The 12,990-nt window shown below is 43.9% G+C and overlaps 1 protein-coding gene across 6 annotated transcripts in view; it reads left to right on the forward strand.

Moving 5' to 3' along the window:
* The window catches only part of PPP2R2B (protein phosphatase 2 regulatory subunit Bbeta), a 435,841-nt gene that overhangs the window by 28,427 nt on the left and 394,424 nt on the right, over positions 1 to 12,990 (forward strand). Inside the window, exon 1 of one of the 6 annotated variants that reach the window (XM_073905501.1) lies at positions 1,268 to 1,576. The exons of 4 other annotated variants lie outside the window; for them this stretch is intronic. In XM_073905501.1, the coding sequence (XP_073761602.1) occupies positions 1,503 to 1,576 (74 nt within the window). In that variant the 5' untranslated portion in view covers positions 1,268 to 1,502. Of the gene's footprint in view, positions 1 to 1,267; positions 1,577 to 12,990 lie in introns of those variants that run through there. One more of the 6 variants, XM_025892402.2, reaches the window with a different exon arrangement.

The raw sequence follows: 12,990 nt of genomic DNA on the forward strand, positions 1-12,990 counted from the left end.
GTTCTAGTTCTGTGAAAAATACTATTGGTATTTTGATGGGGATTGCATTAAATCTGTGGATGGCTTTGGGTAGTATGGACACTTTAACTACATTAATTCTTACAATCCATGAGCATGGTATGTCTTTCCATTTGTTGGTGTTGTCTTCAATTTCTTTTACCAGTGTCTTATAGTTTTTGGAGTGCAGATCTCTCACCTCCTTGGTTGAATTTATTCCTAGGTATTTAATCCTTCCTAGTGCAATTAGAGGAAGACATTTTATGTTTTTATATTAAATCTTATTTTAAAATTTTATTTTAAATCTTATTTTTAAATAAGCGGATATTTGGTTTTCTTTTATAGACTGTTACATTATTTCCTTGTGCCTCTGAATGTAGCACAAAGGACATTCACCTTTTCTCTAGCATAGACAATAGTGTCTTTGGCAGAACTTATAAATCCCAAACCAATACCTTGTGCTTGCCTTCCAGTGATAAGTTTTCCAAAATCATTATTATTTCATGGGTCAAAACTAAACCAGGATCCCATCCAAATTTATGCGGTAGTTGGACCTGTCCTCAATGAGGGGTAGTCTCATTCCCTCCCTTCCTCTTGTGAAATCTGAGTGTTTTAGTAAAGTCATTTAATTCTTAGATCAACTTACTTTTTCCATGCCATCGGGGTACACCGGTCGGTGAAGGGTCAGTTTCCTTGGGCTTAGTCTCCATTCTTGTGGCTTTAAATTTGCACAGCAAATAACTCAGAACCAGGTTACTGCCTTGGTGTGAGGGCTGGCAGGAAAAAAAGACTGTAGTGGAGCACAGAATTTGTCTGTGTTAGCCCTCTGTCACCGGCTACTCACCCCAGCTTTGGGCTTCACCTAAATGATAAATGGTCCTATTGTTTGGGCTTTCGTCTTAAAAAAACATAGAGCTAAATCTAGATGAAGCAAGGACAGAGACCCATTTCATTGCACTGTACTTTAATATTCCTGAGACCCATGGCATTACGGGTGGCTCTTTTAACAGCCATCTCTCTCCAGGGTGGAACACTGTGCTGTCTTTGTTTCATCTGATCTTCCAGCTAAATAAGAGATGGTCACTTATCCTCAGTGCTCCCCTATCCTGCTGGATTTCTCTTGCTAGAGGAGAAACTGACCACACGGGAAAAGGTAGAGGTTTCAGGCAGGGCATTTCAGCGTGTGTTTACAGGCAGGACTGACTTACTCAGCAAATCCTGCTCCGAGAAGCTGCAGCCAATGAAGAGGCTATATCCCGGCTTGCTTGGGGGCTTCTGAGTTTGAGCTGCATGCAGAAATGTAAGGCAGTGCTTCCTGGTGCTGATGGCAAAATGGGACCCATCTCCAGTTATTCCTCGGGCTTCCCAGCTTTGCAGATCCAGGGGAGAACCTACATAAACATACTGGTGATGTAGCCAGCTTTAAAGGCCAAGAGAATCCTTATGGATTCAGGAGACTGGTTTTTTATTTAGATTTTTATTTTTTATTTTTGTTGGAAGATGAAATGCTTCTCTCGTTACCTGCCTTACATCTTCAGACCTCCGAATACCATCCTCTCTTCCAGCTGCCACACGGAAGGTACAGACCAGAGAGGGAGAGTGTCTGGGTGGGTGGGAAAAAGTGGGCTGGTGTATGACTTCCCACAGGTTCTGCTGATATGCTTTCTGTAGCTAGCAGATGACTGTCGTTCCTGGCAAAAGCTTGTATCTAACAGACTTAGATCTGCTTCTAAAATCAGTCTGTCTTGTGTAAGGAAAGGGAAGTATTTTCTAAAGAGCAGGATAATGTTGCAAAGGTGATCTCAAAGCCGATCTAGCCGAGTCAAAAAACAATCAGAAATATTTTGCCAGTTTCCCTCACTCTACTTCACAAGCAAACAAGTACTTAGAACTCCTGTTAAGGAAGAACATTTTCAGTAGGTGCTGCCACATACATTTATCCAAGCTCTCTGTTTTGTCATTGTCTGTTCAATAACTTGGTGCATGCCCAAGAAAGCAATTAGCAAAATAGAATTAGCGTACTACGGGACTGTGGAGTGTCAGTTGTCGGATTGCTTTGCTCAGAGTCTGGACTTGGGTTGCAGAGCAGGAAGACACAGCTGACTTTAAGCGCTTGCTGGAAGTGGGGTTTGTGGGGGTCCTAAGTTAATGCGTTACGGCGAGGGTGAGCTGAGCCTTGTACAAACAGTCCCCAGTTCCTGGTCCTTTTGGGGGCCTCCTCTGCTACCTTCTAACCTAGCATGCTCTGCATCCGTGTGTGTGTGTGTGTGTGTGTGTGTGTGTGTGTGCACTTTCAGTGTGCACGTGTGTGCGTGTGCCTTGTCAACATTCTGGCAATCTGCCTTCATCTAAGCACTGCAGGTTTCAACGTTTCTGGAGCGAGTAACTGGTTGTGCATATTCTGTGTGTCATTTGCCTGTTTCTTTTGATCTGCCACATCCTTGAAAAAGAGCAGTTGCAAGAAAAGCAACTGGCTGGCTGCTTTTCAGCTTGAGGGTTACCCCACCAGCAGTACTGATTGAAGAGGGCTGGGGTAGCCACACTCTCTGGAATGGAGCTGGTGAGCAGCCTGTTGTGAAAATCCACCCTTGTTTCTCATCCTCGGAGTAGGAGCTGGGCATTGGGGGCTGTGCAGAGAAAACGAAAGAAGTATTTGTTATACCATGAAGTGATTTTTAGTCATTACCCCCAGGAAAAGCAAGTAGAAGTTTGGGATCACCCTTGAATTGAGACCAAGGATGGTATTTTTCACAGACCTTGGTATCTTAAGGATTTTTTTTTTCAATTAGATATTTCCTTTAAAAATTTTATTGGTGGCTACAGGAAATGACCCACTGAGTAATCTTTCCTCTTATAGAGAGAAACTTACTAAGGCTCTATGTATATTGGGGAGGGGTGGGGGTGGCATGGATAGAAATCTCCAGGGGAACTTTCCATATACAGAAGATCTAAACTCATATAGAAAGATGCCAAATGACTTTTCTCTTTCTGATTGGTCCCCCGTCCTCTCCTCCTAGCTTAGATTTTGAGAACCCAAACACCTGGTCTATTCTGTTGCTGTTTTGTATATTAATCAAACTAAAGATCCTACCACATACAGACAAACTACCACCACCAAGAACTTTCTTGAACTGTTTTTCAACCAAATTTAACTGTTGTATTCCATCAAAATGGAAAGCCCATTTTACTGCTATCAAAACAATTTCTAATTTGTCAACCATCACCAGGTTTAGGGGGTGGGGGGTGAGGAGATTTGTCTTTCAGTCTGTTGTGAGACTAATAGACAGTGGGTATGGATAATAGCATGTGGCAGACATTAACTTCCTGAGTGGGGGGTTGAAGCTGAGTGGGGAAGTCAGGAGTTAAATACCAAGCAGGCAGGGCCAAGTCACTTAATTGTTCTATGCTCAATTTTACCTATAAAATGGAAATAAAAAGACTCATTCCCAGGATGTTGAGAATTCAATGTGATCATTCCAGTTCTTTAGGAAGCTTGGTACATGATAGGTGCTGTCCGTTTTGCAGTCTCATGTACTTTCTTAGATAGTCAAATTTTCCTTTTTTCTTACATTATCTTAAGTAATGAATAGTTTCCTCAAATATGTCCCAGTGTCACTCAGAACTAGTTTCACTTACTTAGAGTTTGTCTGAGGAGAAACCTATGTGAGAATGAATCTGAGTTTGAGTTTTTATGTTGTTAGCTATTATGTTACCCTGTAGTCTCTTCTAGAAAAGTTATGTCTGGGAACTTCATATTTTATTTAATTGAAGAGGCAGAGAATGAACAATTGGTGTATATCCCTGTAAAAATCAAATGAGTAGAAATACCCAAACCATCCTTTTAAGAGTAATTCAAGAACAACTTTGAAAGCTTCAACAATTGCTGGGGCACCTGGGTGGCTCAGTTGGTTGAGCATCCAACCCTTGATTTCGGCTCAGGTCATCACCTCCTCGGTGGTGGGGATTGAGCCCCATGTCTGGGTTCTGCACTCAGCGTGGAGTCTGCTTGAGATTCTCTCTCCCTCTCCCTCTGTCCCTCCCCCTGCTCACGTGATCATGCTCTCTCTCTCTCTCTCTCTCTCTCAAATAAATAAATGAATAAAATCTTTAAAAAGAAAAAAGGCTTCAACAATTGCTGGGCTTCTTAGAGGATAGAACCATTCTACTTAAAAGACATGTTTTCCTCCCAGCTTATCTTGACATTGTTTTCTCAACAGAGGAAGATCATAGGCTTTGAATTTTAGCTCTGCCACTTGCCAACTGGGTGATGTTGGGTAGTTATTTAACCTCTTAGAGTCTTAGTTTCTTCATTTGTAAGACATAGATGATGGGGGCGCCTGGGTGGCTCAGTTGGTTAAGCGACTGCCTTCGGCTCAGGTCATGATCCTGGAGTCCCGGGATCGAGTCCCACATCGGGCTCCCTGCTCAGCGGGAAGTCTGCTTCTCCCTCCGACCCTCTTCCCTCTTGTGCTCTCTGTCTCTCATTCTCTCCCTCTCAAATAAATAAATAAAATCTTTAAAAAAAAAAAAAGACATAGATGATGATACGCCATAGGGTGGCTGCAAAGAAATACATTCAGAATGCCACACACAGGGTGATAATCATAGTAGCAGTAATAATAATAATATAATAATAATAATAATAAATTCGTCTTCACTTGTATTGCACTACTGTGTCCCAGACATTATCTGAGTGCGTGATGTAGTAACACATTCATAGGTAGGGTAAATCAACAATATGTGGTCCACAATAATAGTTGTTTTTCCTTCCTGCTCTCACTTTCAACCTTCAAGCCTGTTTTTTCATCCATCAGATTGAGGTTTGGTTCTTTCTATTGCAGTCAAAATATTTTTTTAGAAATATGATCATATTCCTTCCCTCAAACCCCCTCAAACACAAACATGCTGGCATTGAAAACCTCTCAATGGCTTCCCATGGTCTAGCAGGCCCTGTGTGTTCTGACCCTTGCCTGACTTTCCTGTCTGACCCTGAGCGCACGCCATCTTGCCTGGTCTCCAGCCACACAGGCCGTTCTTGGTTCCTCAGGAATCTCTCTCCCACCATAGACTTTGGGAAGCTCCTCTCTCCTCTTAGCCCCATTCCTTGTTAATTCTGGCCTTGGATTCTCAGCTCAAGCCGAGAAGCCATCCCTGGACCTCAGGTGATCATGGTCATAGCTCTTAGAGAACCAGGCTGCTTTAGAGCACCTGTTGTAGTCTGTCATCATGAATGGCCTGGTGAAACTGTTTTGTGAATGTCTGCCTGCCTGCTAGACTGAAAGCTTCAGGGGAGCAGGACCCACATGTAGTTTTACCCTCTATTATACCCCCAGCACTAGAACAATACCAAGTACTTAATAGGCAGTCAACAAATTTTTATTGAATGAAACGATGACAAATACCAAGGCTGTTGTGTAGACACATTTTTTAAAACACAGGCAAAACACGTTCTGCAAAGCATTAGCTGCTACAGGAATGCAAGCTCTCCTAACCATTGCCGGTTGGGTAGCTTTTCGTAGCCACACTTGAGGGGACTGGTTTTATGACCATGCGCTACTTTAACTTGAAATTAGAAGATATGAAGGGGGAGAAAGGTCGACTAAATAATGCTGGTGCACGAACAGGGCTTTGAGAGGACAGTTGGATTGTCTTTCCTTCTCTGTGGACATCATTAAAAGGACATATAACTCCCTCCACCACGGTGGGGAAGCATTCATCCAGCGAAATGATTCCAGGATTCGAGGCACAGAATCTCAATCACAAGCAAAAAGAAACCATTCCAGACAGGACAGAGGAGAAGGGGAGACACACAGGGATAGGAGAGCCAGTCAAGTATGAGGAACCTTGCCTGCTCTTTTCCAGTGGGCCTCATTTGGCACCCAACACGGGAAGGTCTTCTCTTGAACAGATGAGCAGAGCCACTCTGTCTTCCTGAAGGGATAAGGGTCATGTGCCTTGCCCCGAGCCATTTCCTTTCCCTGAGTGGTGTCCGGCATGCTTCCAAGCTGCAAAGCTCTGTTCATCTCTTAAAAGTCAGCTCCAGTCAAGGCTTCCCAGGAAGACTTCCTCAACTGCTCCACAGAAGGACTTGCTATTCTGAGTCATGCAAACCACAACTGTGGTGGGAAGAAGGCACGAGAAGGAGAAGCCGAGTGGCACCACAAAAATCCCTCGCTGTGTGCTCCAGGCTGGGCCAGTATCATCTCATTTGCTGCTCGTGCGATCTCATAGCGGATGCTGCTCTCTCCATGTTACAAGTGAGGAAAGTGACACATACCTGCCTTGCCCAGGGCCACACTTAGTAGAGTCGCAGAGTTAAGACTCAAGTCCGAACTACTGGAATCAGAAATCAGTGCTCTTAACTCGCACCTGATATATTTCCTCTGGAGCACCTGTGTGAGGGCGGCCTTCAGACTAGATGGCCACAGTCTGTTCACGTGCCTGTGTCCTGGTGGCCAGGAGCAGCTTGGGCACAGGGATCCTGCCATTCGTCCTTAGGCTCTGTGTTCTGGTTAGCACTGAGCTTGACTGTTAGTAGGTGGTCAAGAAATGCTTCTTAAATAAAGCACTGAATGGGGGAATGACAAATTTGCCTGTGTATCCATGATTCTCCTTCACCAGGAGGAACCCAGAAGCAGAATACCTTCCAGTGACCCCCAAGAGCAGGCTTGCCAGAGGTCTACACCCCACACAGAGGAAATAAATACACATTTTTCTAACTCTTTATCATGTTGTAAATAACAATAAAATAATAACTAAAACATACAATGCTCATTATTTATCGGGCATAATTCCAACATATACATGTCTATGGACATAGGGACGGGTGTGTGTATTCCTCACCACAATCCTCTGAGGGAAGTAGTTATTATCCTCATTTTATAAATGAGGAAACTAAGACACAGAGAAGTTAGGTAACTTGCCTAAGGTCACACAGCTCTTAATTGCAAGGATTAGGATTAAAACCTATGCAGTCTGGTTCTAAGGTACATGCTACAACAGGATCCATTTCTCTCTTTTGTGCCTTTTTATGTATTTATGGAATTCTTATTTTTCATATTTTTGGAATTCTCTTCTTAGCCCCTTCCACATATGTAGAACCAACCCACTCTTCGGGCCCACATCAAATGCACTTCCACCCACAGCTTTCCCTGACTGTTCATTTTCTCACCTACATTTAAAGCCTTTCCCACGTGTGCATTGTGATTCTCTACAACATGGAAATAATATTATGCCACCTGACCAGGTTATTGTAAGGATTAAGTGAGACAGAATCTTGCATTGCTTGATATGGCTTTAGATTAAAAGAGTTTTTTTTTTTTTTTTACATTTTTCTGTATAATACATGTTTTGTTCCTACTTTCATCCAAGCCAGCCCTCCACTGGGGAGCTGGATCCCACCCCCGCCCCGACTCAAGCCCTTCCCTCCCGCATTTGTCTGCTGTCGGTGCATCATCACCAAGTCTTTTCTCTCTACAGGATCACCGGTGTGGTCCACCAACATGCTGTCAATCACCCTGCTTTAAATACTCATCTCACAGTCCTGTATCCACCTCCAGCTCCTGCCCATTCCCTGCTCCTCTTTGCAGAAAAATGCCTTGAAAGAGTCATCTATACACAGTTGCCACCTCTTTTCCCATCCCTCTCCCCAAGTTGCACTTGGGAGAGTCACCCATGGCCCCCTCACTGATCTGTCCCATCATCCTCTGCCAGGTTCCTCCCGTGGCAGCTCTCAGGCATCCGCGGCACTGGTGGTCGCTGCTTCTTTCTCGAAAGAGTTCCTTGTCTTGGCCTCAGGGCCCATAGTTCCTGTCCGTTCCCTTCTCCCGCCATGGCTAGTCCTTTTCCTACTCCCCTGCCGGTTCCTCCTCTCCTCCTGAACTGGAAACACGCAAGCCCAGGCCTGAGGCTTCTCCTTAACCTGTGCTTGCTTCTAGGTGGCCTCAGCCAGCCCCTGGTATTAGATATCATCTCTTCAACCTGTATCCCCAGCTCCAGCCTCTTACCCCAAATGCAGACCTGCGCATCAAACTGCCGACCCAGCATTCCCACTGGGATGCATTAGAGGTCTCGAGACCCGACTCCTCATTCCCCTTGAGAAAAACCCACTTGCCCAGCTTCTTCTCCAGCTCAAGGAAAGAGAACTCCAGTCTCCTAGTTACTCCAGCCAGAAACCTTGGAGTCACTCTTCATTTCTGTTGTTGTTGCATATCCTTCTTCTAGTTCTACAGTGAATCCTCTGGGCCTAACTTCTAAAAATATCCAGAATGCAGTCATGTCTTATCACATCTATCACTTGAATGTTTCTTCACCAGAGAGGCCTTTCCTGGCCCTCATGTCTAGAATCTCTCTCTCCTTCTCTCTGTCCCTATCTCGCCCCCGCCACACACACCCCCCCACGCACTCCCCAGTTACCTTTACCCTGCTTTAGCCCTTCTCCTACTGGACTTGTTATATATCCAGCTACTTACTTGTTGCCCGTCTTTTTGTCCTGTAGAATGTAAGCTACGCGAGAACAGAGGCTGACTCTGTTTTGTTCACTTCTATACCTCCAGCACCTAGAACAATTTCTAGCACATAGTAAGCATGTGATAGATACCTGTTGATTGAATGAATGGGTGGATGGATGAGTGTTTGTATGAACTCTTAGTAATAAAGTAGGAAGAATGGGCTCTGAAACCAGATGAACCTGAGTTCCAATCTCACACGGATAATTACTTGCTGGGTGACCTTCAGTTACTCAACTGGTGTATTTCCTTCTCCAACAATAACATATCAGGGTATTGTTATGAAGGTGAAAAAAAAATTTTGCAATTTTGTAAAAATGCCCGTCAGCATTCAGGGAATGAGACTTCACAGTATTTCTGTATCCCTCACTGCACTTACCACAGCAACAGTCACAGAGAGGCATTTATAGTTCCATGCTGGTTGAATCGTTTGTGCCTACCTACATAGCTAGTGTTGGCTGTGGCTTGTTATTTGCCAGACCCTATGCTAATACTTAATAGTCACTACCTCACATGAATCTCAGAAAAATGTGAGGACATAAGTACTGTTAATTGTCCTCATTTTACAGATGAGGGAACCACAGATGATAACTTACCCAAAGCCACATGGTTAATATATGGTAGATCACAGTTTTGTGCCCCGACTGTTAGATTCTAGAGCCCGGGCTCTTACCTGCAACATAATATACCGGATTTTTACAATACAATGCATAAATACAGCATTTTAGACATTGTTCTGAGCGCATGGGAACTTAAAAGATGTAAAGGACTCATCCCTATTTTAAGAAGCTACAGTCTGGTGAGGGAGAGAAAGGCATGCCTACTCAACTCTAACAGTGGATTTTAACCTGGTTAGGCATGAGAATCAGCTGTGGCAAATGAACGGGGATATTTCCACCATGTCCCTATTGAATCAGACTTCCTGGAAGGGGGTCCCAGGAATCCTAGTTTTAAAAGTTCCCCCGGTGAATCTTACAAACAATCAGAGCTGAGAACCTGAGTCTATGAGAAACAATGGTTAGGGCTGTGGAATATATTCAGAGGGAAGAGCTTTGGGAGAAAGAGACTGATCAGTTGTTGATCCCTTTGAAATGACAGGGTAAGATCCTGCAGCTGAGAACAGGTTGCTTTTGGTTAAGATGTCTGACGTCTGGCAGATAAGTGGCTGTCCTGGGAAGATTCAAGGTCAGTGTTACTCACTTACACATTCAGTGGAACTCTACTGAGCATTTGTCTGCTTCATGTTAGCTGTGACTTTGTTTCAAGAGTTTATATTTGGGTACCATCTAAAACATCTACATAATAGAGAAAAAGTCATTCAGTTTCTTGGGCTTTAGTTTTGTCATCTACATAAAGGGGAATAAAAACTATGCACATATCAAGGAGTTGCTTTCGTGAGTAAACAAGATAATTCATACAAAGTATACAGTGTGCTACCCAGTGCATATTAAGAGCTCAATGAGAGCTATTATTATGAATATGATTCGTATTAGCGGAGGCCTCAGAAATCACCCTTGCCCTGAGTACTTTGATGCAATGTAGTGATGGAAAGAATCCTAGGCCAGCAGTCCAGAGACATGTACGTTCTGGTCTTCTTTTGACATTGATGTCCGTTGATAAATTGTCTGATCCTGCTGTGCCTCGGAGTCAAACGGCAATATAATAAAACATAGCAGTGTTGGTGTGAGATTAAGTGATAGTGCTTTGTGAAGTATGTTTCCCATATTAAATCAGAAGCTGGGAATGGTAACTGATTTTTAGGGGTTCCTAATAAAATCCGTAAGGAATTTAGCAGCTGATAAGAAATGTGGAGGGCAGAGAATAATGTTGAATAGAGCCAGCTGGGAGGCAGGCACTCGCCAGGCATTGTTATCACACGGAGATCATTATCACAACAATTGTGCATGGCAGTATGTATGTTTTACCGGTGAAGACCCTGGGAGAGGACTGGGGAGGTCAGCTATCTAGTTGGAACAGACTTGGGCTTTGGAATCAGATAAACCAGAGTTCCAAATATGACTAAAGGTATTTATCCTCTGAGTGTCTTGTTTTCTCAAGGGTAAAAAGGGAAGGAATTACGTTTCCTTCTCAGGTTGATTGTAAGGACTAAAGACATTGAGTGAGATGTGCCTGATAGCCGCTTAATAGATGGTCCCTGTACTTACTGTGATGGTATCTTTGTTCAGGTGCTGGTCTGATGGCACATCCTGGGATCCTCCCACACCATCATGTTCCCATCCCCCCCCCCCAAAAAAAGTTCAGTTTTGCATTCTTCAATTCTTTCAACCTTCATCACCTTTGCTGCTTGTTTGTCACGAGCACTGGCCAGCACCGTTCTGATCTGTGTTTGTGAATTCATTGTTTGCCTTTGGTACTTATGCCCCAAGGCAATTCCTTCATTTTGACTCAATTTTATAAATTGAATAGAAAAACCACCAGCAGTGAAATCGTCACCATCGTTAGAGAGACAGGCCCATTAGTTTTCTGAGTCATTGTTTCTTCCCTGGCGGATGGAGCTGGGGGACAAGATGGGCCAAGATGGCCAAAGCCTTTATCTTCACAAGGACCTGCAAAATCAGTTAGTAGGCAAAGCAAACAGGAGGCAAATAAATGTCTGACTTCAAAGACAGGCATGAAAGGCTGTTCTGCATCCTATGGTTGATACATGGGAATGTCACTTACTTAGAAATTCTAGAAGCAAACAGTGGTCAGTGAAACTCCTTGCAAGAGAAATTATTTATTTATTCAAAAATTACAAGCACACGCATAAAGAACATCTCTATTATATGTCAGAGATTGGCTAGGCAGTGGGTTTACGAGTGGTAAGCATACATATGGTTCCTGCCCTGCTGGAAGACCAATTCATCAGGTTACTGTTAACTGTGGCAAATGCTCTAGTGGCAAGGACATAATGAAGACAAAGTCTAATAGGGTTTTGTACGGCCCGGGAAGAGGAGGATGTCTTCCCTGAAGAAGTGTCCTTTGAGCTGAGATCTGAAGGAGAAGTAAGACTGACAAAGGCAGAATGAGAGAGAATTTTCCAAGCAAAGGATAACATGCTTGAGAGGCCCTGTTACCAGAGAGTCATCGGTGAATGTGAGGTTCTCAAGGAAGGCGGGCATGACAGGTGCACAGAGAGCCAGCAATAGAACAGTGAAGGATGAGGCTCTAGAGTGGTGGGTCCTGCACGCCTCTGTGATGGCAATTATAGCCTTGATCCAAAGAGCAATGGAAATTACTGAAGGGTATGAAGCTGAGGGAAAAAAAGTCCATATTTGCAACATGAGATTTGTCTGATTGCCGTCAGACTAGAAGGGCTAAGCGGTGGGTGGATACATTTTGGGGAGCTGGCCCCTAAAAGCACTCCCTGTCCTTGCACTTCAGGGGACTTATAGATGGCACTCTGTATGCCCCAGATTCCTCAAGGTGCGCTTGTAGTCTGAATCCAGTGCAGAAACCTGTCCATTGTCTTGACATCCAGCCAAAAACTGTTTCTTCTCAATGAGCAATGGCGGGAACACACTATGCTCTGTTCTGAAGAGGCAGTAAACATTCCCCACATTGAAAAATAGACTGAGTGTGCTCTGCCAGACACAACACTTGCAAAGCATGATATTTAGAAGGAAGAGAAAGTCTGTGTTGGGACAAAACCACTGAAGATGTTTTCATATCATGTTTGTTCAGCACGAAATAGCTGCTCCCTCAAAGCCTCTAGATAGAATGGTACATCTGCTCAGCTGTGTGTATTCAGATATACACAGCAAGGTGACCTTCTCAGGAGAGAGCCGACCAAAAGTGAGTCTCCTAAGCAAAGGTTAGGAAGCCCTGTTCTACCTTCATTATTAATTCATCTTTTTTCATGGTTCTTTACTGAGATGATAGAATGTCTAAGCATGTGGGTGAAAGCCTCAAATGTGAAATCCTGCTGGAGCTCAGCAGGCAGCATATTAACCACAAAGGCATGATACTGCCTATCAGGAAACTGTGTATTGGAGCCCTAAGGGCAACACAGTCTAGTTAAAAAAAAGAAAAAGGCAGTGAGCGAGGAAAGCAAAGTCAGGCCCAGCCCTTAGGCCACCCATTTCCAACCCATTAGAAAGAATCCTAGAACTTCTATTTGGGTGCAGGCCTCCGAAACAACTCATCCAGCCTTCATGGGATCCCTGAGCCCCTCACCGCACTCCTGACTAGAGAGAATTGGAGAGCTCACTCCCCGCCAAAGCTGACCCTTTTGCTTCAGGACAATGCTGACTCTCTCTAGATCTTTAAGTTGAGTTGGAATCTATTTCTTAGAATCATTGAAATCAATTTCTTCTCAGATCACAAATCTGAGGCATTTTCCTCATGACAGTTCTACTTTATGAGGATCATTTTCATACCCTGTGCAGGCTTAAGAGTCCAAGTTGCTGCAAGTAGCCTCCTATGACTTTACCTACTGTCATGGTCATAACAAGGAGCATTGAGGTGCTACATCCTGTTCTAAGTG

This window comes from Callorhinus ursinus, unplaced genomic scaffold, assembly GCF_003265705.2.
Source record: "Callorhinus ursinus isolate GAN/ISIS: 27379988/994484 unplaced genomic scaffold, GSC_fseal_2.0 scaffold23, whole genome shotgun sequence".
NCBI lineage: Eukaryota > Metazoa > Chordata > Mammalia > Carnivora > Otariidae > Callorhinus > Callorhinus ursinus.